Source organism: Athene cunicularia (assembly GCF_003259725.1).
Source record: "Athene cunicularia isolate RWA chromosome 1 unlocalized genomic scaffold, athCun1 chr1_part2, whole genome shotgun sequence".
NCBI lineage: Eukaryota > Metazoa > Chordata > Aves > Strigiformes > Strigidae > Athene > Athene cunicularia.
In genome coordinates, this window is record NW_020799092.1 from 76,707,373 (window position 1) to 76,732,105 (window position 24,733).

General features: G+C 38.5%; 1 protein-coding gene across 3 annotated transcripts in view; it reads left to right on the forward strand.

Annotated features, from left to right (window-relative positions):
- The window catches only part of USP6NL (USP6 N-terminal like), a 123,665-nt gene that overhangs the window by 94,908 nt on the left and 4,024 nt on the right, over positions 1-24,733 (forward strand). For all 3 annotated transcript variants that reach the window (XM_026868244.1, XM_026868243.1, XM_026868245.1), the window contains 5 exons: positions 1,478-1,598; positions 8,842-8,936; positions 11,642-11,707; positions 11,799-11,898; positions 13,596-13,748. In XM_026868244.1, the coding sequence (XP_026724045.1) occupies positions 1,478-1,598; positions 8,842-8,936; positions 11,642-11,707; positions 11,799-11,898; positions 13,596-13,748 (535 nt within the window). The remainder of the gene's footprint in view (positions 1-1,477; positions 1,599-8,841; positions 8,937-11,641; positions 11,708-11,798; positions 11,899-13,595; positions 13,749-24,733) is intronic.

Genomic DNA, 24,733 nt, shown 5'->3' on the forward strand with positions numbered 1-24,733 from the left:
TTCCATTTATTTGTATGATGGAAAGGAAAACGCACTGCAGAAAGATGCATGTTGGAGTAAACAGATGTATTTCATAACCTGGAGGATTTTAACAAATGGAACGTGGTTTTAAAGGTTGCATCTTCTTTACTTAAGCCCCTGGTCTTGGCTGCAGTCCTGGATAAGGACTTGTTAGAGTGGGGTTTCGAGACTATATCATAACAGCTAGAAACTTGTGTATTTTGTAATGTCTTTTGGCTGCATGCTAAAAATAGAAGAAATAGAAATGCTATCGTGTGCACATTTAACTGTGGTTTTAATGCACTATCCTTTCATTTCTTGTGCCCATTTTGATAATTTTTGTACATCTTTTATTTTATATCTATCAGCAGCTCCCTAGAATTCAGTGTAAAAATATGTAAAGCTAAGAAGAAGAAAGTGAAATCAAGCAGTGACTCTAAATCCCACTTTGTGTCATTTTTCAAAGTCCTAGGAAATGTAACCTTTCTGTCCTGTTTCACTTTCTGTCTCCTCACAATTGTTGGCCTGTAAAAGAACTTGTGTTGCTGGAATTTGTTGTCTTTTACTTGTTATGTTGTCTTAAGCTTTTCTTTGTAAGCAGCTTTAACACACTGAGAAATAAAAGTCTGGAAGGACCTATATATATTTCTCTTATGGAAGACTGGCCTAGTATTTTCAAGTTGGATGAAAAATAATATTTAAAATCAACTGTTAAAGTGTAGTGATGGAAATACTGCAGTGAGGTTTTTATTTTTATTTTGTTGCATTTTTCCTCTTTATGCATGGCAATTCTTATGCTTTGGTTTTATCTCTAGAACAAAGTTCTGCTAAGAACTTGTAAACCTGAAAAACTTACTCAACAATTAAGTCATTGTCCTTACAAATACTTTATCAGTGGGGTTATCTGAGCAGCTAAATTATAATGACAGTTGGTTCCTGCCATAAAAGTCAAAATTAATAGCAGAGGAAATACTTAAGTTCAGTTTTGGAACAATAAATTTTTTTTCTTTGTGTTTATTACATCTACTTGTTATGGGCTGATAAACATGGGTGTGTTTATAGTTACAGGTCACTCTTGAAAAGTCCTGTGTTTATCAGATGGTGCCCTGACTGTAAATCAAAGCAAAGCAAGACCCCTTCCCCTCCCCCAAAAAAGCCCAATTTACAACTAAATGGAAAACATATCCATTCACAGAATAAGATAAAGTTACTTGAAATTATTAGTACCAACATGGATTTTGTGCATCAGCAGAGAGTTCTAATGAACAATCAAGGCTTCCAGTTTACTTTCCAATTGGAGGGTTGTACATCATCCCTTCTATCTATCAATATTTTAAATGTTTAAATATTGAGTATTTGGTGGTCACATAAGGGAACTTACACCTCTTTCCTCCACTAGCTCAAGTTAAAACTAAGAGCTCAGGGTTGTGAGGCCTTTGTTTTCAGTGTTTTAACATTTTCACTGTCTGATTTTCAGGAAGTTGGATACTGTCAGGGAATGAGCCAGATCACAGCTTTACTTCTTATGTACATGAATGAAGAAGATGCCTTCTGGGCCTTGGTGAAACTTCTCTCTGGTCCAAAGCATGCTATGCATGGTATGGAGTTTCATGTCACTTAGTATATATTAGATTTCAACCTACCCTATTTAAGCTGTAAATTGTTTGAAAATGGAGCTATGCTGTACTGTCTGTATAGTCAAAATGGGAGCTTTATACTGGGAGGCTATAGGATGTTACTAGAGCTCTCACCCATAATGGTAAGTAACTGTTTTTACATGTGATATCTTTCAAATAGTTCTTAATGAAGATCAGATGGTTTCCTTTCCTTTTGATCTCTTAGGGAATGTAACCATTTGAAAGCTGGCTACGCAGACATCTGTATGACAATAAAATAGTAGTGGAAAACTAATACAGAATATGTTAAAAAATACTGTGGCTGTGCTGTCAGTTGGCAGGACAGGAATCTGTAGTTAAAAATGAACTTATATCTAGGCATTAACTTCAGGTTTCTTAGTTGTATCCTTGCCTCACACAGCATTTCTCACTCTGTCTTGTTACTTTTATGTTATTGTTAGTTCTCTCTTTCCATGCCTAATTTAGTATAATCGATGCATATTCTAGGGCTACTGGTATGGAACAACTCCAGGAATTCCAGCATAATTTTTAGATGTTAGTGATGGAGTGATTCAGAAAAGCTGCAGTTCTTGGAAATCTGAAAAAGTAAATATTATCTAGAATGTGGGCTTTTTAGCAAATTTCTAACAAGCTCTAGCTCCTTTTCCCTGCTTAAGACTTTCTCATACTGTGATTATCTTCCTGCCCTGGCTTTTCAGTGTTCCTGGATGTTCTCCATCACCAAAACAAGGTGTTAGTTGGTTATTTTTCCTATTTTTCCGTTTATATTTCTGCAAAAGCATTGCCTAAAAAAAAAAAAAAAAAAAAAAAAAAAAAGTGCAGTCTGACGTGAGCATCAATGTCATAAGTGACATTTGTAATTCATCAAAAATCAAAGACTTGCTTGGAGCTTTACACAATGTTAACACAGACTAAAAGCATCTTACAAAAAAAAATCTATAGATTTAATAATAATCAAGAGCTATGCAAATACAACTGTGTAGAATGTGGAGCTCCTCAAAGGTCACAGAAAATTGTAGGTCTTTTGGGGAGTAAGTCTAAATCAACTCATAATATAACAAATCAATTGATGCGGTTTTGATACATGGGAGATTCATGTGGATGTAGTTGCCTTTTTAAGATGCTGTAAACTGTTAAACAGGATTTTAAAACTTTTTCCAAATTTTATGTCTTGGTGTTTTGTCCAGAGCAGCTTTTTTTTTTTTTTTTTTTTTTTTTAATGGGAAAGAGTTGCAATCTTGGAAAGTGATGCTATCGAACTCTTAACATGAATTTCTCAGACTGATTTTTTGTAGTCATCATTTGAACTTGCTGTGATGAACAGGAGGATTTGTCTTCAGTGATGGACTTACACAGGCAGACATGTTGCTTGTGTATGTATGGGAGTCAGCGCTCTGCCTGTGTAACTTACTGAGTACCCCATTTGGAACCTTCTCTCTCCTTCCTTCATTCCTTCCACCCCCAGTTACAGGGCATACACCTGTCAAGTGATTAGAGAGGGAAGGAGGGAGCTTTCAGTAGCCCAAGGCTTGATGAGTTCTTCCACACAGCATATGAACCATCGTGCCACAGGTTTATACACGCATTGAAGCTATCTTGGCAACATCTGTTAAGGAAGCTTACATTTATAGATACTCTGACAGAACCTCAAATGTTCCCAGTTTATCATTTATGTTGGACCAGATGATCTCTAGAAGTCCCTTCTTAACCTAGTTTTCCTATGATTCTTTAAATGTACATGTTTTAAGTGAGTGTATCCCACCGTGCAGCATTACTGTAAATATCACTGTAGATTCTATAACAGAAACTTTAAAACTGATTTAACCGATGTCATATAACTTTGCACTTTTTCTTTGTCCTTCTTTGGGGAAAGTAGTTTCAAGCACTGTTTGCCAGCAGTTTAAAGCCTAAATAATTTTTATTCATTCTATTTCTAGATCATCTGTTGATGATCTAGATGAGGAGATCGAGGGCACCCTCAGTCAGTTTGCAGCTGACACCAAGTTGGGGGGGAGTGATGATCCGCTCGAGGGCTGGGAGGCTCTGCAGAGAGACCTGGACAGGCTGGAGCCGTGGGCTGAGCCTGACTGGGGGAGTTTCAATAAGGGCAAATGCCGGGGGCTGCCCTTGGGCCACAACAACCCCCAGCAGGGCTACAGGATTGGGCAGGAGTGGCTGGAGTGGCTTGGGCTGGAGTGCCAGTCAGAGAGGGACCTGGGGGGGTTGATTGACAGCTGGCTGGACAGGAGCCAGCAGTGTGCCCAGGGGGCCAAGAAGGCCAATGGCATCCTGGCTTGTGTCAGCACTAGCGTGGCCAGCAGGGACAGGGAAGGGATCTGACCCCTGTACTGGGCACTGGTGAGGCCACCCCTCGATTCCTGTGTTCAGTTTTGGGCCCCTCACTACAAAAAGGACATTGAATGACTCGAGCGTGTCCAGAGAAGGGCAACGGAGCTGGAGCAGGGTCTGGAGCACAGGTCATGCGGGGAGCGGCTGAGGGAACTGGGGGGGTTTAGTCTGGAGAAGAGGAGGCTGAGGGGAGACCTCATCGCCCTCTACAGCTCCCTGACAGGAGGGTGCAGAGAGCTGGGGATGAGTCTCTTTAACCAAGTAACAAGCGATAGGACAAGAGGGAATGGCCTCAAGTTGCACCAGGGAAGGTTTAGACTGGATATTAGGAAGCATTTCTTTCCAGAAGGGGCTGTTGGGAATTGGAATGGGCTGCCCAGGGAGGTGGTGGAGTCCCCATCCCTGGAGGTGTTCAAGATTTGGGCTGACATAGAGCTGAGGGATCTGGTGTGGTTGGGAACTGTCAGTGTTAGGTTAATGGTTGGACTGGGTGATCTTCAAGGTCTTTTCCAACCTTGATGATTTTGTGATTCTATGATTCTCTTCTAAATTGCCGATATATGTGAAGGAAAATATAATTTTACTTGATTCCACTGACCATCAGACAGTTCTCTGAAATGGAATCTCTCTATGCAAATTATTGGGGTGGACTGAGTAAGTCAATCAGAATAATATTGGCAAGAGTAGGATGCTTAAAAGATCCCCCCTATAGACAAGGTTTTTCATTTGTTTTTCTCTTCTACCTGTGATGTAGAACCTGGAATGCTTTTTGGGTGCATCTCCTGTGCTCAGATACATAGCCAGACTAATTTCTAGCATAACACCACTTGAAAACAAGGGATTAATTTGGCCTCTTTGATGTTTGATGTTGTATGGATGATGTGAAGTATCTTAACAATAAGATACAGGTATTTCACCCTCAAAATGATACAGGTTTTTGAAAGCTCTTTCTGTTGGGTTTTTTATAGTCTTAAAAATTCAAGTTAATGAGTTGGTATATGTAAATTGAAAGAGCAACTTTCTATGGAAAAAACACCTCTGAATGTTATTAATAATGGCTAATTAACTTTGATGTAGTCATTCACTGTTTACATTACGAAAAAACCCCAAACACCTTGCCTTTATTAGCAAAATTTCCTAATATGCAACCTGACAGCCTTTCCTAATATGCAGTCTGACAACCTGACAAGTACGATAGAATATGCACTTGTACCTATGAAATACTAAAATTGTGTGAATCTGAGATAGTAAATCTTGCAGCTTAGTGTCCATGCACCAAATTATGTAATTAATAAATAGAGTGAGTTTTGGTTTTGGTTTGGGACTTTATTCACTGATTTTTTTTTGTTGTTGTTGTTTGGTTTTTTGTTTTTTAAAGTGATGTGTTCTGTGGGTCCATACTTGTTCCAGTTTCCATACTGCCTATCATTTACAAGTTAAAACTGTTGGGGTTTTTTGTAGCCTTTTTTAATCCGAAGACTATGGAATTGCTGTACTAGACCTATTTAACCCCATGTCCTGTCTCTGACTGACCAGAAACAGATGATCAGCGTGGTGTCTGAGAATAAGGCAACCAAAGATCAACACCTCCTGAAAAATGTATTAGAGGCTGAAAGAATTTCTGGAGGAACTTCTTGAGATGAAAATTTGTTTTGCCTTTAATAGTCTCCAGTAGACTTTTCTTCCTTAAATAATTAATTGCGTTTGACTATGGATTGTCTTCTTCCATTTTTGTTTTGGTCTGCCACACTATGATTTCTCAGTGATGCCCTCTAGATTTTGAGTGGATCTTCATAACCTGTTCACCGCTGGTACTTGTGTCATGTCCTGCTCAAATGAGAGAGACAAGTGACTCAGATTCATAAATCCCCAACAGAGTGGACAGTGGTGAGACAAGTCTCCAAGTCCAAACGTTTATTAACTGTACTAATTGGATACATGATAGTTGGCTAAGTATATAACAACTTGTTGCAAGCAATACTGTATGCCTTGCATTGCCTAATGGTAGTGAAGGAAAAGCAGAAAAAGGAAAGGAGGGAGAGGGAGAGAATAGAGATCACTGGTCTGGGTTCCTGTGTCGATCCTGCCAGTGAGGATTCAAGGAGGCTTATGTCCACTTCACTTAACTCTCTGGACCGTGTCCCCCCCCCTTATACACACTTTCTTTGGGTCTGTCCCCTAGGTTGACCCATGTGTCATGACCCAGACTGGAAGCCCAGAGAATCACAATGGTTCTGTGATCCCCTCGGGTTAAATAAAGGTGAAACGACACTGAATGACCTGTTGAAATGTTTTACTTGAGGTAGAGAACAATTTAAACTGGGAAAAGGATACAAAGAAATGAGGTTTTCTGTGTCCATGAATGTTTGAGCATTTCTTCCTTCAGTTCCTTACACCACATACCTACGTATCCCATGTATGGGGAGGGATAAGGTGTTTCATGGGATGATGTAATTAGCGTGATCTTGTTAGTCTTCATTAGCACATTCAGGGGTGTTAACTTTAATATGCATTTTATGGATAATGAAGCAAAGGTCATTCACCAGACAGATGGCCCTTGAAAACTGACCAGCTGGCCCAGAGCAGAACTGGCCTGTCTCCACAGGGCTCCCCCCTCCAGCTGCATCCTGTGTTTTTCGGGCAGCCTTATCAGCTTCAACCTCCACACTAACCACTCCATGACTATAGTTTCGTTACTGGTGACTGTTTGAGATATTCCTTAGCTTGGAGGGCCTCCACTCCCCCCACAATCCTTTATCTCTTTCTCAGGCTGTTTTTCTCAGTCTTTGTTTCTTTCAGGACCTATTTTTACAAGTCATCTCTCATATCTTGGTGGTATTTCCCATCAGCTGTTTCTTCACTGCAGACTGATCAGACATGGCATTTTTATCTGTTCTTGACACAGATGGTTGTATATTGTGATATTTTAAGAGAATCACTGAGGTTGGAAAAGACCTTGAAGATCATCCAGTACAGCCATTAACGTAGCACTGACAGTTCCCAACCACACCAGATCCCTCAGTGCTGTCAGCCCGACTCTTAACCCCTCCAGGGATGGGGACTCCACCACCTCCCTGGGCAGCCCATTCCAACGCCCAACAACCCCTTCTGGAAAGAAATGCTTCCTAATATCCAGTCTAACCCTTCCCTGGTACAACTTGAGGCCATTCCCTCTTGTCCTATCACTTGTTACTTGATTAACTCTGTGAATTCTTGCTTTTTCCAGATTTTCCCATGCTCTTTCAGGATGACTAGGACTTGACTGATTGTTCACAGTGTGGACACATGGCACATGTTAAATAGCTTAGGTCCCAGCACAAACTCCTATGCAACTTCCAAGAGTGTAACCTTTTTATCTTCTTTATTTTACTGTCTTTTAACTCATTGGATTAGCTGCTTTAGGAGATGGACTGAAGCGATGAAGCTACTTTGGTGGTAGAACCTATTAGCATCTTTAGAAAGTCAAAGAGGCAATATCCACTGCTCTCTGTGCCTACATGCTCACTGATTTCTTCAAGGAACCTCAATAGATTTAAGAGACATGATGTCTCTGTAAAAGCCATGTTGATTCTCCTCTACATTGCATCCATGTGGATGTCCACCTACCCCAACTTTATTTATTATGGTTTCTCTTGGTTTCTTAGAAGATTGGCCTGAATATTGGACAGATATTGTACTGAAAAAACAGTTTAAGAAAAGCTGACATCATGTCAGCCACTTTCTGGACTCCTAGTATTTTACACAAGAAGTTTCACAGAATCAGTATTTCAGCTAGGTGATCTTTGAATTCTTTTGGAGCTGTTCAGATCTCTGACTTGGGAACCTCACCTGTGTCTTCCATGCAAAAATTTAACTTGTTATTAGTTTTGACTTTATCTTCTCTGAGCAGTTCTAAAAATCTTCAGACTGTTGAACCTAAAAATTCTCTGTCAGGCTTTCTGCTTCCAAGGTGTTTGAAAATAGGTCTATTAGTATTTTTTTTTAATGTCTATTAGTATTTTTTTAATGTCTTTTGTGAGGGTTGTTTTTTTTTTTTTTGGAGGCTTGTTTTTCACATTTTTATACTGCCAGTGTTTGATCATCTGTGTTTTTCTGATCTGAAGACAGCTTCAGCTTTTTGAAGGATCCTCTTTGAATGGCTTCTTTTCCTGCTGGGTAGCTGGGCTAGTTTTCCTTTACATTTCACATTTTTTGACTAGTATTACATGCTTGCTCTGAGCCTATTTTTAACTCTGCTAACTCAATTGGAAGGGGATCTTAGTGCTTTCCTTTTCTAGTATATGATCACTAAAACTAATCAAGGTTTTTAATATGACCTTAGTTTCAGTTGTGTGAGCTCATAGTCTTTACTTTTGTACTATATATTCATATTTGTCTTGGTAGAATATCCTTCTTGTCTTTTTTTATGGTCTTCAGTTCTAGTAGCTGCCTATGCTGTTTGTCCTTCTGTCATGAATTTGCTATGCATAATCCCAATTTCTGTCTTTGTTCTTTAAAAAGTTTTAGTTGGTGTGGCTTATTTTTTTTTTTTTTTTTGTTCTCTTTTTTAAGAACAGTTATAAATTTAGTTTCCCCCATGGTCTTAATAATGAATAGACTAATGTAGGACTGATGGATCTGTTGTCATCTACCATTACTAATCTAACAATAGTCACTAAGGTAACATACTGAAGTTTTGCTGTAGTCATTTAGGCAGGAGTATGTGCATATCCATATGTGGACATCATAATACTGCTATGAATATCTGTTCAGATCCAGTGGTCTTATAGAAGGATAATGTTCTCAGAGCTCTGCATACCTTTTTTATATCATTTTTAGTACATACACCTGTTACATGGTTAATTTCTTTTCTCAGGTTTTTTTATTCCTGGTTTTCCAAAACTATTGAGGTTTCAAGAACATCATGACAAAATACTGAAAAAATTTTTGTCCAAACTTAAGCAGCATTTGGTAAGTATTTATACTGCAATAAACCCACTAATTTACAGCTTGCTACCTTGTTTCAGTTCAGGTTAACCCAGTAGGTTAAGAATACTTCAAACCTCAGAAAAAAAACCCAAAGCTCTAAGAGGCAGAAGTGCTGTTGTTTTCATTACAGACAAAGCTGTGGTGCACATTGGCAGAGTTATGATAAAATTTGTTCCTAAGAGTAATTACATTGGGTGTCGGTCTCACTTTTGACCTCTGAGTTAAAGAATATATATGGTCCTTCTACCTGGCCTCGTGCAAACTGCTGTATAGCAAGCTGATGTTAAAACACTTTATCAAGAACTTATTGTATGTAGAGCTTTGTGGCTCATCTCTGGACAGAGGTGACTTTGCAACCAACCAGTTTTAATCTCTGTTTAAAAAACAGCCTTTATATGAAGAGTTAATGGTCCTTTTAAAATTTGCACATACTCAGTAGCATTTTCATGAAGCTAAATGTTGAGTGTTACCGCTTCTAATGCTCTTAAACAGGAAGTAATATGCTCTTTATTTTTTTTGCTAATACTGACTGTATTTATTCTAAGGAACAATTTATTTTTCTAATGGGAGAAAAATGCCCTTCCAATAGTTACCAAGAATTTTCTTTTACAATTACATTGGTTCTGCCAGAATCCATCTACAAGTCTTAAAAGGTAGTGTAAGAGATGCTCAGTTGCAGCAACATCTTTTAAAGTGTGATAGCTGCTTACAAACATTACCTTCCTAGGATTATATTATTTTCTGTTTAGTATGTTTATCACCTTGGGAAAAGAAAAAAAAGCAATTTGGGAGCAGAGTAGCACATTGGCAATGATGAATTGCATCTAATGTGTGCCTGTTGTATTATAAAACAGAATTTAATGTCTTTTTTTAACAATGTGCTGTAAGACCTGCTCATAACATGGAATTAGGCAGATCTGGTTAGGAAAAAAACCCACTCTTCTGTTTAAAAGGTCAAGTCAAAATTCATCATGCAAGATGATCTTCTCGTATTAAAAAAAAAAAAAAAAAAAAAAAATCAAGACCAATTCTGTAACTAACCTGACTCTGAAATGAAAGTTGTGGATTTAGTTTTTACAGTACATGCAAGATGATGATTCTTGTTTAGAAATAGTCTTATTAGTCTTATTCTCATTTTTGAGGTTGTCATGTTTCAGGAACAAAATACAGAATAATCCCCAGAAGATTGGATGGTTTTAACAGTCAGTGGTAAAAGGCCCTTATAGTTTCTAAAAATCCAAAAATAATTATACACGATTGAGGTGATACTGCTGGAGGCTGGCATGTTATTAAATTTTGTATATGACTTATATACCTCTTATTACTGCATTTAATAACCAAGAAATTTTTTTTGTCATTCCATCTCCCATCTCCCCCCCTCCTCCTGTACCTTGGGTCACTTGAAAAAGAAAGTTTCAGAAAAGTGCAGAAAGTTGCTTTAGTAACTGAAAAAGCTTATTTAAATATAATGGATTGATAGGTCCCTTTTGAGAGAGCTCTTGGCCAGCTGGTTAGAGGGATCCAGAGAAAACATTCACTTCATCTCTATTATATATTTTTATTTTCAGTTTTAAATCAAAACTTGGTTCTATTTTTGTGTGAATTAGTTTTGTGGCATTAAATTTAACAGCAGTTGGGGTTTTTTATCAGGGAATGGTGTGGTCCATTATATCTGTCTTTCAGTAGGCTGATGGCCATTCTTAAAGGTTAGAAAAATCTCAAAAGAAGGTGTTTTTCATTCTGTATGCTTTTATAAAGACTGTCAAAATGAAAATATGATAAAGATTATTTAAATTATATTAATCACTTTTTTTCATTTCTTTCTGTGAGTGTATCACTAAGATGAGCCCATTTTAGCATGCTGAAAGATGAAGGTAAAGCCTGCAGATAAACCAGAGGGATTTGGTCCATTACACTGTTTGTATACTTGAAATTTTTGGAAAATCTGAGTGTGGCAAGCATAGAATATGACGTTATCCCAAAGTTTAAATTTAGAATTTCTTAACGTTCTAGCTTTTACTTTGGCTTTTCCTTTAACTGTGCAAAAAATGTTGAAGAGTTCCATGAAACTGCAAAGAAGCTGTAGCCATCTTTGAATGGGGTGGAATACCAGATAGATCCTCTATGCTGTATGGGAAATTAGGCCCCTTAATTAAGGAATGAAATTCCTTATCTGTCTTAAGTGCTGTTTTGAGGTCCTGTGTTTGAAGAATTTGATTGTTTCAGGCTTGTTTCTGGTAGACGGGTATTCTTGTCACAAAATCTTTTCAACCTGTGGCATGTATTGTCGGCCTTGCTATAGAGAAATGAAAGACTAAATGGACCCAGTGCCTTAACTTTGGTTGCTCCAGAATATTGATTTATTTTCTTGAGAGAGGATTTAATCCTCTGCTACCTCTGTCCCAGGAATAAGATGGAGGTCTAACATGTGTTAATACCTCTGCACCTTTGAATTCATGTTTCTTTGGGTGGTGAAGTTGATGAAGAAAAACTATAAAAGACAGAAATTCTATTTGTTGAATTGAAGTATAACAGTGTCTCATGTAGTTAAATTAATTCTTTATGGTGAATATTGAGTACACTGATGTGGATGGAACACGATTTCAAGGTGAAAATGTTTTTTCATGGACAGTTCAAGGCATTACTTGATTTTTGTGAGTATTTTTTAACTTCTGCGTTTTTCACAGGACTCCCAGGATATGTCCACTAGCTTTTACACAACGAAGTGGTTTTTCCAATGTTTCCTTGATCGTGTGAGTATGTTTTTCCATTTTTCTAATTCTGTTTTCAGTTATGACTTGGGACAGACTGTTTTCATGGTGTTGCCTGATTCTGTCATTGCAGACTCCCTTTACATTAAGCCTCAGGATATGGGATATCTACATACTTGAAGGAGAGCGGATTCTCACTGCTATGTCTTACACAATTCTGAAACTGCACAGAAGTAAGAAATCTCTCAGACATTTGAATGCTAAACAGAGATTCAGATGGTTTTGTTCTTATTTTGTGTAGCCTGACCGTGTATGAAGATCTGAGTTTCCCATTTGCCTTATGCTATTTCTGACAGGTATATTTCTTTCCTTATGCACGAAAAGGTCAAAGTCTTTGCTTTATTAATGTGTGTGTGTGTGTGGTGGGTTGACCTTCGCTGGATGCCAGGTGCCCACCACGCTGCTCTAGCACCCTCCTCCTCAGGAGGACAGTGGGAAAGGGGATTTAGCACCTTGAGTTCCAAGGATCCAAAAAGTTTTTGAGAATGGATGTTAGCTTTTAAATATACTTGAGCATTTCTCAGAATGATACCTTGTAGCTCAAATTTGATACAGTCTTAACTCTGGAACTTTGGCTTTCTTAGTGAAGTTATTTAACTCTTATGTAAATTCAGAGGTCTGCATGGAGCCTGCAGAATTGATGTCTTAATTTGCCTGCTAGTTTACTCTCCTTGAACTGTGGTGACACTACCTCACTGTCTCACTGGTGTGTGTTCATTGATTTGTTCATAAACTGCTTCAAAAGATGAAAAAGGACCCTTTTTTAATTACTGTACTTAAGAAAGGTGAACATTTAGAGGGAAATCATTAGGCTTACCGTTTTGGTTTCTCTTCTTTATTTGCAAGTAGACGTCTGCTTGAAAATTTTTTTTATTCACCACTCTTGATGTGAAGACCTGAGGAAAAAGTCTTGAGTGCAGGTTTGCTTACTTAGCAAGTATGTAGCACCTTTCTCCACAATCAAAACACCAAAAGTACCTTATGGCAACAGAGGAAAGATTAGAGGACTGGCAGAGAAGGTGGATTCTGATTTGTTTTCCAGTCTCTTGTCTACCCTTAAAAACATTGATGGTGTAGCTATCCAGTCAAAGTGGCATTGTGCTAAGAGCAATTTTCTTACAGTACAAAACCATTGTTTATGGTTTCTGTATATAAATTGTACATTCTGGAATTTCTGATGGCTGATACATGTGCTTAAGGCTCCATAGGTATGCAGTTATAGCCTTGCAAGCCCAAATAGGTTTGTGTGGGAAACATGGCCTTACTGCTGTGTAAAAATGGAAAGAAAAATAATCTCATAACTGTAAAATGACTTTCAAAATATGACCTGAATTTGATAGAAGTAGCAAAAAGTACCTGAATTTTCAGAGCGCCTGAAGCAATGGTTCTGAAGTGTGAACTGTCATAATTTCATTAGAAGTTAATTCAGTTGTGAATGAGGATACTGTAAATATCAATTTAAAAAAATGTTCTACTGCTTTTCAAAGCTCTTAGTAAGAGAGATGATATGTGTCATACAGATCTACAGCATTGTTTTATAAGTTGAGGATGCAGGCTGGAAAATAAAGACCTGAAGCTGCTGGATGTAAGAAGGCTGAAGGAGTGTGACTTACAGTTAGTTATCTGAAGATGCCTCTTCTTGTAAAACATTGTCCTAAGTAGAAAATGATAAGTAGAAAGCATTTCCATGCCGATTTGCAAATGAATTTTTAATGCATTTTATAAATTTCTGGTTTAGAATTCTGTTATCTACTTAATTAATGTGTTTTTCATTCTACTTTGGGAAAAGAAAAGCATCTAATGTCTTAAGTACCTTTTCCAATGTTCATAATAAAGATATTTTAATGTATAATACTTTCTTCTTATGTAGAGCATCTGATGAAATTACAAATGGAAGAGCTTGTAGAATTTCTGCAGGAGTCTTTAGCCAAGGATTTCTTCTATGAAGATGACTTTGTAATAGACCAGCTCCAAAATTCTATATCAGAATTGAAACGAGCAAAGCTGGATTTACCAGTAGCTGGTAAGAAACTTGTACATACGCAGATTTCAATATTTGAAGCTATTCACATATTGTCCATTTCTAAAGTGTTTATTCATGCTGTTAAAAATTGTGCAAATATTTACATCTACATCACTGCGTAGGTTTTGGGTTGGTATTTTTTAAAAAATATTTTACAGTAAAATCAACACCTTTCTTTTCATGAATTTGCTCTTTTTTGATGTTTTGTTTACTGATTGTAAACTAATGGCAAAGCACTTTAAAACATCTCATGTTCTGATAATTTTATTAACTTGCATTAATAAAATCTTTAAGATAGAAGATTAAATACCGAGGTTTCAAATTATTTGAAGCAATGGCGTTATCTGAGAATCCAGACTGTATCTTGATTAGCTGTGGAACAAACTTCAGGTCAAATAGTTTCTTCTGTTAGTCAAATCCAGGGTTTTAATTGTTTGCAGGTAGTGGACCTTCTGAATTATTTTCTTTGTTTCTTCTCAGTCTTTGTTTTTGCTTTTTGGTTGCAGAGCAGATATGGTTGTTTCATAGGGCACTGCTTATGAAATGTGTGTAGGATCTCTTCTTCCTGTATTAAGATTCTATGATCTTTTCTATCCTTACTTCCACAATCTTTAATTAGAATTTTTCTTGTGATTATTCAGAATCCTTTTTCTTTGTCCTTGCTAATGTAAAGTAGTATGTGAAAACAATAGATGTTTTTAAAAATTTACAAAAAAAATATGGCAGAAATGACTTTAAAATAACCTTACTAAGTTGCTGTGGTTAGCTTTCAGAAGTTAAGAAGTGTGAGAATAAAGGTTGTCTATGTGGCACTGTTGTGATAATTTGTTCCTGAAGATCTTTCATTAATGAACTTCATTTTTCTGTTTCTGTAGACCTTATTTATGGCATGCAGTTCTAGGCTGTTTCAGGACTACTCATCACAAATAGATTCTTGTTTCATCTGTTTCTTCAGCAGATTTGCCCCTCTGGTGTACAAACACTCTCTGTATCAATCATCTTGGCTTCTTGTCAGAATTTCCCATTTCTCTTGCTCTGCATTTCTGGGTTTTGCCCTCTTTCTGACTTTCTATAACATCTCTCCAGCATGCTTTTTTCCACCCACAATAGGTCTACGCCTAGTTTCCACTCTTGTCTTCTCATCTGCTCAGTGTTCTTGGTCCTTTTTATCTACAGATTGTATTCTGTGAGTCTGCAGTTTTTCCGTGTGTTACTGTGTGCGCTGCTGCTTCCATCTTCTAACCATAGCCTTCCCATCCTGCCTTCTCTCCATCCTTTTTCCATAAGACAGGTTTCAGTCTTGATTTATTCTTCAGACCAAGTTGCTCTTCAGCACTACTCTTCAGCTGTGCACTTTGTCAGACATCTTGTCGCAGATGCTTGGTCATGGTGACTAGATGTGAGCAAATACGTCAGTGAGCAACTCAACTCTGTCTTTTAGCATCAACTCATGTTGAGAGTTTCTGCAGAAAATACAGAATTTACTGGAAATTTTCTTGATGGAAAAAAAATGAAGGCAGAAAGTCTGTTCCTAACTTATTTATGTTTTAAGGCTTTTCTTTTGGAAGAATGTAAAATACCTTCAAGTGAAATTTCATTTAAGAATACTCTGGATTTTCACAGAAAATTAAGGAAGTTTAAGGTGACATAAGAGCCATCTACCTTGCAGTGCAGTAACAGAAATTGTGAGAAACAAGAAGTCTTCTTGTGAAGACCAGCAACAACAGGTAGTAAATGTATCTTCTTGCCAGGACAGTTTGGCAATGGAATGCAATTTGTTAGGTTTCGTACTTTGTACACTTAAGTGTAACTTCCAATATGACTGGCTGACAGAATAGTAATTGTTTTGAAACATACTGATTCCTTCTTTTGGGTAGTTAAAGCAACATTAATGATAGTAAAATACGTGTTGTTTTTTGTTTCAATGTGAATAAGGGAGGTTTAATATTAAAATAGAAAAAATGAAACCAAAGTGAAGTATATTTTGGTGCTGGATGAGGAACTGAGCTTTTTTCTTTTTAATTTCAAAGTAGCCTGGGAAAGCCTCTCTGTGTGGTATATTTTTGCCAGGGGTAAATGGGAACACTACTTAACCTTTCACAAAATAAATATAAAATGCCTTCATCCTAATCCTTGGGAATCTAGCGGATTTGTCTGCTGCTATCTGTAGTTGAATGAGACTGCCTCATTTGTTCTTCATATGAATTTCACAAGCCTTTGATTTTTTTTTTTTTTTCCTTTCTTCTTTTCCCACTCTGATGTTCATTTTGGTTTTACTAATCACTGTCTTCAGGCAATAATATTTTTCTACAGGTTCTCAGCATTCTCTAGACATTCACGTATTGTGGTGGGTTGACCCTGGCTGGATGCCAGGTGACCACCAAAGGTGCTCTATCACTTCCCAGCTCAGCTGGACAGGGGAGAGAAAATACAATGAAAGACTTGTGGGTCGAGATGAGGACAGGGAGATTACTCATCAATTACCATCACAGGCAAAACAGGCTCAACTTGGGGAAATTAGCTTCATTTATTACCAGTCAAGACAGAGCAGGATAATGAGAAATAAACCCAAATCTTAAAACATCTTCCCCCCACCCCTCCCTTTTTCCTAGGCTTATATTTATTCCCAGATTCTCTACCTCTTCCCCTCAAGCGGTACAGGGGGACAGGGAATGGGGGCTGTGGTCAGTTCACCATGTGCTGTCTCTACTGCTCCCTCCTCCTCAGGGGAGGACTCCTCACACTCTGCCCTGCCCCAGCGTGGGGTCCCCCCCACAGCAGACAGCCCTCCATGAACTTCTCCAACGTGAGTCCTTCCCGGGGGCTGCAGCTCTTCACGCACTGCCCCAGCGTGGGTCCCTCCCAGGGGTGCAGCCCTTCGGGCACAGCCTGCTCCAGCGTGGGTCCCCCGCGGGGTCACAAGTCCTGCCACAAACCTGCTCCGGCGTGGGCTCCTCTCCCCACGGGGCCACAGGTGCTGCCAGGAGCCTGCTCCAGCGTGGGCTTCCCACAGCCACAGCCTCCTTGGGGCACCCCCTGCCCCAGCGTGGGGCCCTCCCCGGGCTGCAGGTGGAGATCTGCTCCTCCGTTCCCCTCCCTGGGCGCAGGGCACAGCTGCCTCCCCACGGGCTGCCCACGGGCTGGGGGGAACCTCTGCTCCGGGCCTGGAGCACCTCCTGCCCTCCTGCTTCACTCACCCGGGGGCTGCAGCGTTGTTTCGCTCTGCTCTTGGGAGACCCCCCTGCAGTGCTGTGTTCAGCTCTGGGGGCACCAACATCAGAAGGACACGGACCTGCTGGAGTGGGGCCAGAGGAGGCCCTGAAGACGATCAGGGGCTGGAGCACCCCCCTGTGAGGACAGGCTGAGAGAGTTGGGGGTGTTCAGCCTGGAGGAGGCTCTGGGGGGGACCTTAGAGCAGCCCTCCCATACTTTAAAGGGGGTACAGGAAACCCGTGAGGGAATCTTTATCAGGGGTGCAGTGATAGGATGAGGTGTAAAAATTTTAAACTGAGACAGGGCAGATTGAGATTAGATATAAGGAAGAAATTCTTTACTGTGAGGGAGATGAGACACTGGCAGAGGTTGCCCAGAGAAGCTGTGGCTGCCCCCTCCCTGGAAGGGTTCAAGGCCAGGTTGGACGGGGATTTGGGCAACCTGGGCTAGTGGAAGGTGTCCCTGCCCATGGCAGGGGGGTTGGGACTAGATGATCTTTAAGGTCCCTTCCAAACCAAACTGTTCTATGATTCTTAAATATGTTATCCCAGAGGTGCTACCCCTGTCTCTCCTGGGCTCAGCCTTGGCCAGCAGTGGGTCTGTCTTGGAGCCAGTTGGCCTTGGCTCTGTTGGACATAGGGGAAGCTTCTAGCAGCTTCTCACAGAGGCCACCACTGTGGCCCCCCGTTACCAAAACCTTGCCATGCAAACCAATATGCATGTCTGTCTGACTCTGTCTTTACTACCTTCAGTCTCTCTTTTGTATTTTTCTTCTATTTTCATGTAAAATTTATGAAACCATTGTATGTCATGCAGTAATACACACAGAAAATACCAGACTGTTCATTTAAGTGTCCATTGAGAAAATAGTGTTTATTTTAGTTTTCTCAGCTGAAATCAAAGCACTATTTTCTATCTTGTACTTTCTTTTTTTCATTGAGCAACAGTTACACCTTTAAGAACTTAAGTAAAAATACATGTTAGGAAAAAGAAAAAGAAAATCTTCATTTTACAGTTGCATCAGTATCAATCATCTAGGAATAACATTGAGCTAATTAAGCTCAGTGGAATTTTCCATCTGGCATCCTTTGTTAGGTTGTACAGATTTTTCTGCCCTAGTAGGGTAAGCTGCAGTAGGATATTAAAAGAGGTAGTAACTTGCATTACTTTAAAGAGGATGACTGCTTATGTATGATGTAGCTTTCTCTGGCTTGCTTCCTCTATGTCTTCTCCCACTGGATTAAGGAGCTCCTTGTTCCCTTCAGAGCAGAGAGGAAGGAAGGGAATTCGTTTAACACTTTCTCAGTGATAAAACCCTTAAAATGCTCAGCCAGAACATGGACATTAAGGGGATCATGCTAATTTCGGATGTCAGTGAAATGCTTTTGCCAATGCTAGGGCTACAATGCAACTACAGCCTTCAGAGGATGTGTTTGCAACATAAGTGTTGTTCTCAAACCCCCCAGGCAGACATCCCTATTCCAGTGACTATGTATGGATAAGCACACTTCTTATTGTCAAGCTGCTTGGTTATCAAGCCCTCAGAGAGGGAGGCTGGTACAGCTGTACAGTAGAAACTGTCCTTTAAGGTACTTCTCTGACATATCCTCAAGCAAATTTAGTAGAAAAGTCAGTTGGTATTTTCTGGATTGCATGGAACATTATGGAGGGTGTCCACACCCCAGCAGGTTCTTGAACAGCACACTCGTCTAAAGCTGTATGACTCCTGTTTACAGCTTCTCAAGGAGCTGGATCTGACACAGAGCAATAGTCTCTTCCTTGATTCAAGGATGGTGTCTAGAGCATAGTGAAAGGAATTGTTATACATCACTGAATTCCAAAATTTCTTGATGCAGATTCTTTCCTTGACTGTTACTTAAACAGCAGCCAAATTCTTTTAATGCTCACAAGGTATGGATAGAATTTCGAGCTTTGCTATAAGTTATTCCTGTAGGACTGCATAAATAATGCAACACTTAATAAGCAATATTTATATATTAATACTTTTTTTTAGTAGTGACTTTATTAAACAAAAGTTTCATATTCTACTTAAAAATATGTGATGGTAAATAGTTTATTCATCTAGTGCTTCATAAACAAGACAGGCTCACCTTCAAGGCTGAAGGCTCTCAGGTCTGTACTTGAGACAGTTTCTCACCTGCGTTTTGATATAGGGTGTCCTGAAAAGGGAGGGCAGAGTGGTTTTATAATAGGTTGGAGTTTTTTTCTGACTGGAACTTTACAGCAGCTGAGAAGGCCTTAAATCAAAGATAAATGTCTTGTACCTTCGTTTTAAAGCAGCATTGGCAAATTTGGAATCTGCCCTTGTCCTTTGGGCCATCTTAACTATATTTGTGTGCCATAACAGCAACTTTGAACTCCAACTCAGTTCTAGTTCTCCAGTTTTCTGTATTCAAGGAAACCTAGCAAAATCTGAATCTTGCATTTACCACAGATTCTTAAATGTTTTTCTGCTATTTATCTCTAAAAGTGTATTTTATTAAATTTATTATCAGTGATTCAAATATCTATTTTAAATACTCATCAGTGACAGTGCAGAAGTCTATACTACTTTGATAATCTATTAAATAATGTCAATTCTCTGCTGTTAATGCACCTTTTGACAGCCAAAACAATAGAAATATGCAAATCAGCTTGACTTTCCTGTTTCTGATGGTGTCTCTCTTTTGGTTGTTTTGTTTCAGAGACATTTTGGATTTTTCACTTGTGCTTGAAGAATACACAAGTAGCTATTTCATATAATGCACTTCATATTTTAATCAGCTAAACTAATTTTTCTGCCTTGTTTCTTGTGTGATACAACTACTTTGAGGTGTTATGAAGGAAATTAATATATGGAATTATATTAATATAATAATTATTTTCAGCAGTTTTAGACATTGGCTTTGCATCATTTAAAAATCTTTAATGTTTAAAACGCATGCTTTTTAAAAATATGAACCAGATAGTTACGTTGGTCATTGTTCATATTCCTGTTTTAAATGGACTTTTCAAGAAAGTGTGTTTTCTGGAATAAATGTGGAATTAGGGATGTAAAGCAAAATGGTTAATTTTAGACATTTTTTTTACAAAGGCATCTTACAGACTTACATCTGGCCACTTGTGTCTTTTGTTGATGGCCAAACGTGTTAACGTTTCTATTTTTTATCTAAATGCAGATGTTTATAAAGTAAGTTTTCCTTACTGTCAGTACTACAAAAGTGACATAGCAGCAGAAAGGAAAATGGTGTATTTTGTTCTACCCTTAAGTTGTCAGACAAGATTTAATTTTAGTAACACCTTTGCTGATGATGGCATATAAAAGAGGAGGAGCAGAGGTTGACTTTCAGACAGCAGCTTGAGCTTCTAGTGCAGGCACTTAAATTTCTTTAAAATTCTGTTGGACTTATAAACTGAACAAGTACGATGGGACATCACTGGTGGAAAATAAACACAAAATATCAAGATGTCATTTTAAGAGTTGTTTTTCTGACCATTACCGTCCTTGAAAATTGTGTTAGAACAGTCAAAGTGCATGAATTCTGGTGCTGAAATTAAGGACTAGACTGTTATTCACCGGAGAGAGCACTTAAAGCACTTTACTCCAATTATATGTCTTCTACTCAATGCATGAGGCTGTTAGTGCCTCCTGAAGCAATTATCTGTAAAGGTCTTGTAGTTGAGATCGACTTCCACTGGGTGGTGACCAAGACTTGTTAGAGCAGGAAGAAGTCAGTAGACTAAAACTTTCTTAAATATGACTTGAATTTTGATCTCTTTGGGAAGAATCAGATCAGATCATACTTGTTTTTCTCCTTTTCATATGAGGTAATGTGCTTGTCAGCAGCAAAAAAGCACATGATTGTTCTTGTTTTGCTTAAATTGTCTCCCTCTACTTCCATTTCTCTCCGTTCTCTCCCATTTTTCACCATATTTTCCTTTGTTTTTTCCTTATTTTATGCTATACTGCATACAAGCCAACTAAATCCCTACCTGTCTTTTAAAGGAAAAATAGGAAATCCTATAGTCCCCGCTTTGTAAATTCTGATGTAAGCTATTATGTTTGTATTTGGGAAAAGCCAGGAACTAAACTCTGTCTATGAACCAGTTCTGTTGAAGGAAGAGTGGGAGAGAAGGATCAGAGTTACCCAGTTCTGCATCTCATGCAAATACTGGCAATCTAGGAAAAATCTGATTGCCCAGTTTGCTTCAGAAGACAAAGGCATATTTGATGACTGTAGAGGATGCTGCCAAAAAAAATCACAGCTGAACTGGACAGCTTTGTCTTAACTCCTAGTTTTAAAAAGCTTTTAAATCTTGTGTGTAAACGTCATAGATTGTATAGAAAAGCACTTGTCCTAGAAATACTTGTAGAATTCAAAAGTTTCTCCGTTCCTCAGTCAGGCAGGAATATCCAGAAAGTGAATTAACTCAGACTTTGGATCAACAGCACAAACAGATACTAAATTGAATGTCCTTGAAAACATCCAAATAAAATTTCTGCATGCTCAGATCTGAGGAGTTTGAATAGTGAGTTTTGCTGAAGTAGTAAAGATGATGGTTGAGATGATGGCTGTGTGTGAGGCTTTAGGCAGATCTGGAGTGGAAAATTAGTAGATAAAAGATACGTGGCTTGTAAGAATTGATGCTCTTGCATGCTCCTCAGGTGAGCTCTTTGTGTGCCTCTTAACCATAGAGATGTTTGTTGTGACTTGGTTTCTCTTGTTTGCTTTTGCATTGTGGTTTCTTTTCCTCAGCTTGTTGCTTTTATTAATTTCTTTCTTTCTTGCCAGCATGCAGCATCACGGTTTTCTCACCGTGCTTGCTGATTGTGGACTGCTTAAAGCATTCACGGATGTAGTTTGCATGCTATTTTGTGCATTTGAGGAATGTCTCATTGTGTTAATGTGCATGGTGATGGATTTGGTTATCCTCTACTTGTTTAATTCTGTGGACTTTTATGGGAGGTTTTAATTTGTTTTTAAAGTACTTCATAGTTCCACTGGAAGTGTCAGCTCTGTGTGTATGTGTATATGTATGTATGTTCTGTATACTTAAATCAGAATTAAATCCTGTTTTACAGTTTAAAACAAATTGGTTTTCCTGTAGAAGGTGACCGATTTGCAGGATGTCTTTGTGCTGCAGCACTGTAGATCCTTATATAACTCCTTTCCTTCCAATGCTTTTTATGGCAGCAGGTGATGAGAGCTCAAGCATTTTTGAACCAGAACAAGGCCTGTGCTTTGTAGCTTTGATTGCTAGAGGTACTCAACTCAGTAATGTGGCCTTTCTTAAAGTTTCACATGCAGATGTGCTTGATTAAGCAAGCTGTGTTTGTTGTTTCTGTCTGAGGTCAAGTTAAACCAAGTTCTGTGGAAGCCCTGTGGCTAAGATTTAAAGCTGTATTTCTTCTTTTCCCCACTGACCCTCCTTCCACTCATACTCATTCTTCCATATTTTTGTTTTCCCTGAAAGCACTAAGCTTCAGTATTACCAGCCTATAAACATGGTATCGTGCTGTTAGAATGCAGAGGTTTTCTTCTAAATGAGCTATTCTCTTGGAACACTTTGCTTGTTACTCAGTACGTGAATTAATGTTGAGTTTTAACAGTTTCACAGCAGACATGGTAAGACTTCTCTGATATTAATTTTACAGCTGTAATTCATGTTATAGCATACATCATCTAGACAGTGCAGCCCACATATGCCTAGTTGTAGTGTGTTTTTTACCTTGAAATGTGAAGGAAAGATGACAGAAAGTAATCTTCAAAGCAGTCTAGATAGAATTCAGTAAAAATGTCTGTAGTATTCTCACTTGGGTTTTATTAGAGCTTAATGGTAATTAAGAAACCTTAAGTGTGTGAAATTAAAAAACAAAAAACCCACACAAAACCCACCTTTATTGTACAACCAAGTATATTTCAAAGGATCTCATATTGCTCTGTGTGCATTTCTTAGAGTAAAAGCTGGAAGAAAGGAAATCAGTTCATGCTTTTAACATATTTGTACAAATGAAGGAAGCATTGTAGCTACTAGAGGAACTTCATGTTTTTTATATAGAGAGCTTAAATTGTTTAATTTCAAGCTTGAAAGAAAATAAATGTTTTTTCTAAAGCATTTATTGCATACAAGGACAGAAATTAAATAGTTTACAGATGTTGAGGAGCCATTTTATTATGCTACCCCATAACTACTATGGATCACATGAAGGTTATAAATGGGTTAGTAGCATATAAAGACTAGTTCTGTATGATTTAGATGACAAGTTTTTGGTCTGTACTCTGAATACTGTTTCTTCATTCAGAGTTCATGCTATTTTAACATTCAAAATTAGTCAGATTGAAAGCACTATGATACATGGTTCCAGTATCAGGAATATTTATTATGGGCAAAATTCACTTTTATTTAGAAGACAAGATCTTCAGCTTTGCCTGACACTGTTTGACGCTGCAAATGGAATTAAGCAGTACAAATGCCTTTTGCCAAACTGAAGCAAGTTCAGAAAGTGAACTCTTCTTCATAAAGAATAAAGAAAAATTTTGAAGAGACTGGTGCAACAGACAGCACATTGCAGAGCTGTTAAATCTTTAGTATGCAGCATCCATGCAACTCATTCCTCTGTCCCCTCATCTGTTCTTCCAATGGCACGCTGCTGGGGAGTGCAAGTTTACAAATCCGTGCTCCAGATTTTAGCCCAGTCTGCGAATAGCGTGGCCCCATAGTGAAAAAGAGCAAACCACAAGACTAGTAATTCCAAGAGACACTTGTTGGAGCCCAGTGCTGAGGACCTACCCCACATGTAACCAGCTGCACCATCTCACAACCATGTGTGTAGGTGTTCTCCATCATGGAGTATAGTGTGCCAAGTGTATAATCCTGTAAAATGATTTAATATGTGGAATCTCCCCTTTGGGGACAAGGAATTGAGGAGAGCTCAGCATGAGTATCTTCCTTTGCCAAGTCATAGCAAGGTAGACAGTGAGTACCTTCAGTGTAAAAGCATAGGTTTGTGTATCTAAATAATATTAGTGTCATAATTGAGCAGAGTATAACTAGGGGAAAATTAAGTGGAGGGGTTTTTTTACAGAGAGCCTGAGTAGGCTGTGTTTATTATAGGTAATCTGAGGTTTCTGAAGTTATGTATTTCTAAAGGAAAGAGTAGGTTTCTGCATGACCTTTGGCCTCAGAAAGACTTTGAAAATCAAGAAAGGTCTAGTTTAATTGATTGTCAAAACCAGACTGTTTCTGTTCAGTACTTCTACTTGGTTATCTTGTCATGGCACATGGTGTCATTGTATTCTTCTCTGCTGTCCTCCTGCTCTGTCCTAGCTGGCACAAACTGTAAGTTTTCATTTAGTTTATATAGCAACTGATCCGTGATGGTAGTTTGTTATTCTGTTATAATAAATAATACTGACCTTGGCTGCTGGCTTTCCTCTCTGTATCTCTATCATGAACCAGACATCAAAGATTGAACTCATACTATTGACTGTAAAAATGAACATAGCTCACTTAGCACTCGTGTCAGGGATAGAGACATTTGTATGTATTCGCTCCTGTGAACCCATATACACACAGAAAAGGAATTCTAATTACATATAGCTAGAAAGGGTGAGGTGCTAACTTTATGATCTTTGATGATGGTGAAATTTTCTATAGTTCTTGTCTTAGGAAGAAGCAGTGATTAAATTACTTTCCCAACAGCTATTTTATATAATTTATTTTGCATAACATTTAAGCAAGGGTAGCCCTTTTTTTTTTTTTTTCTTTCT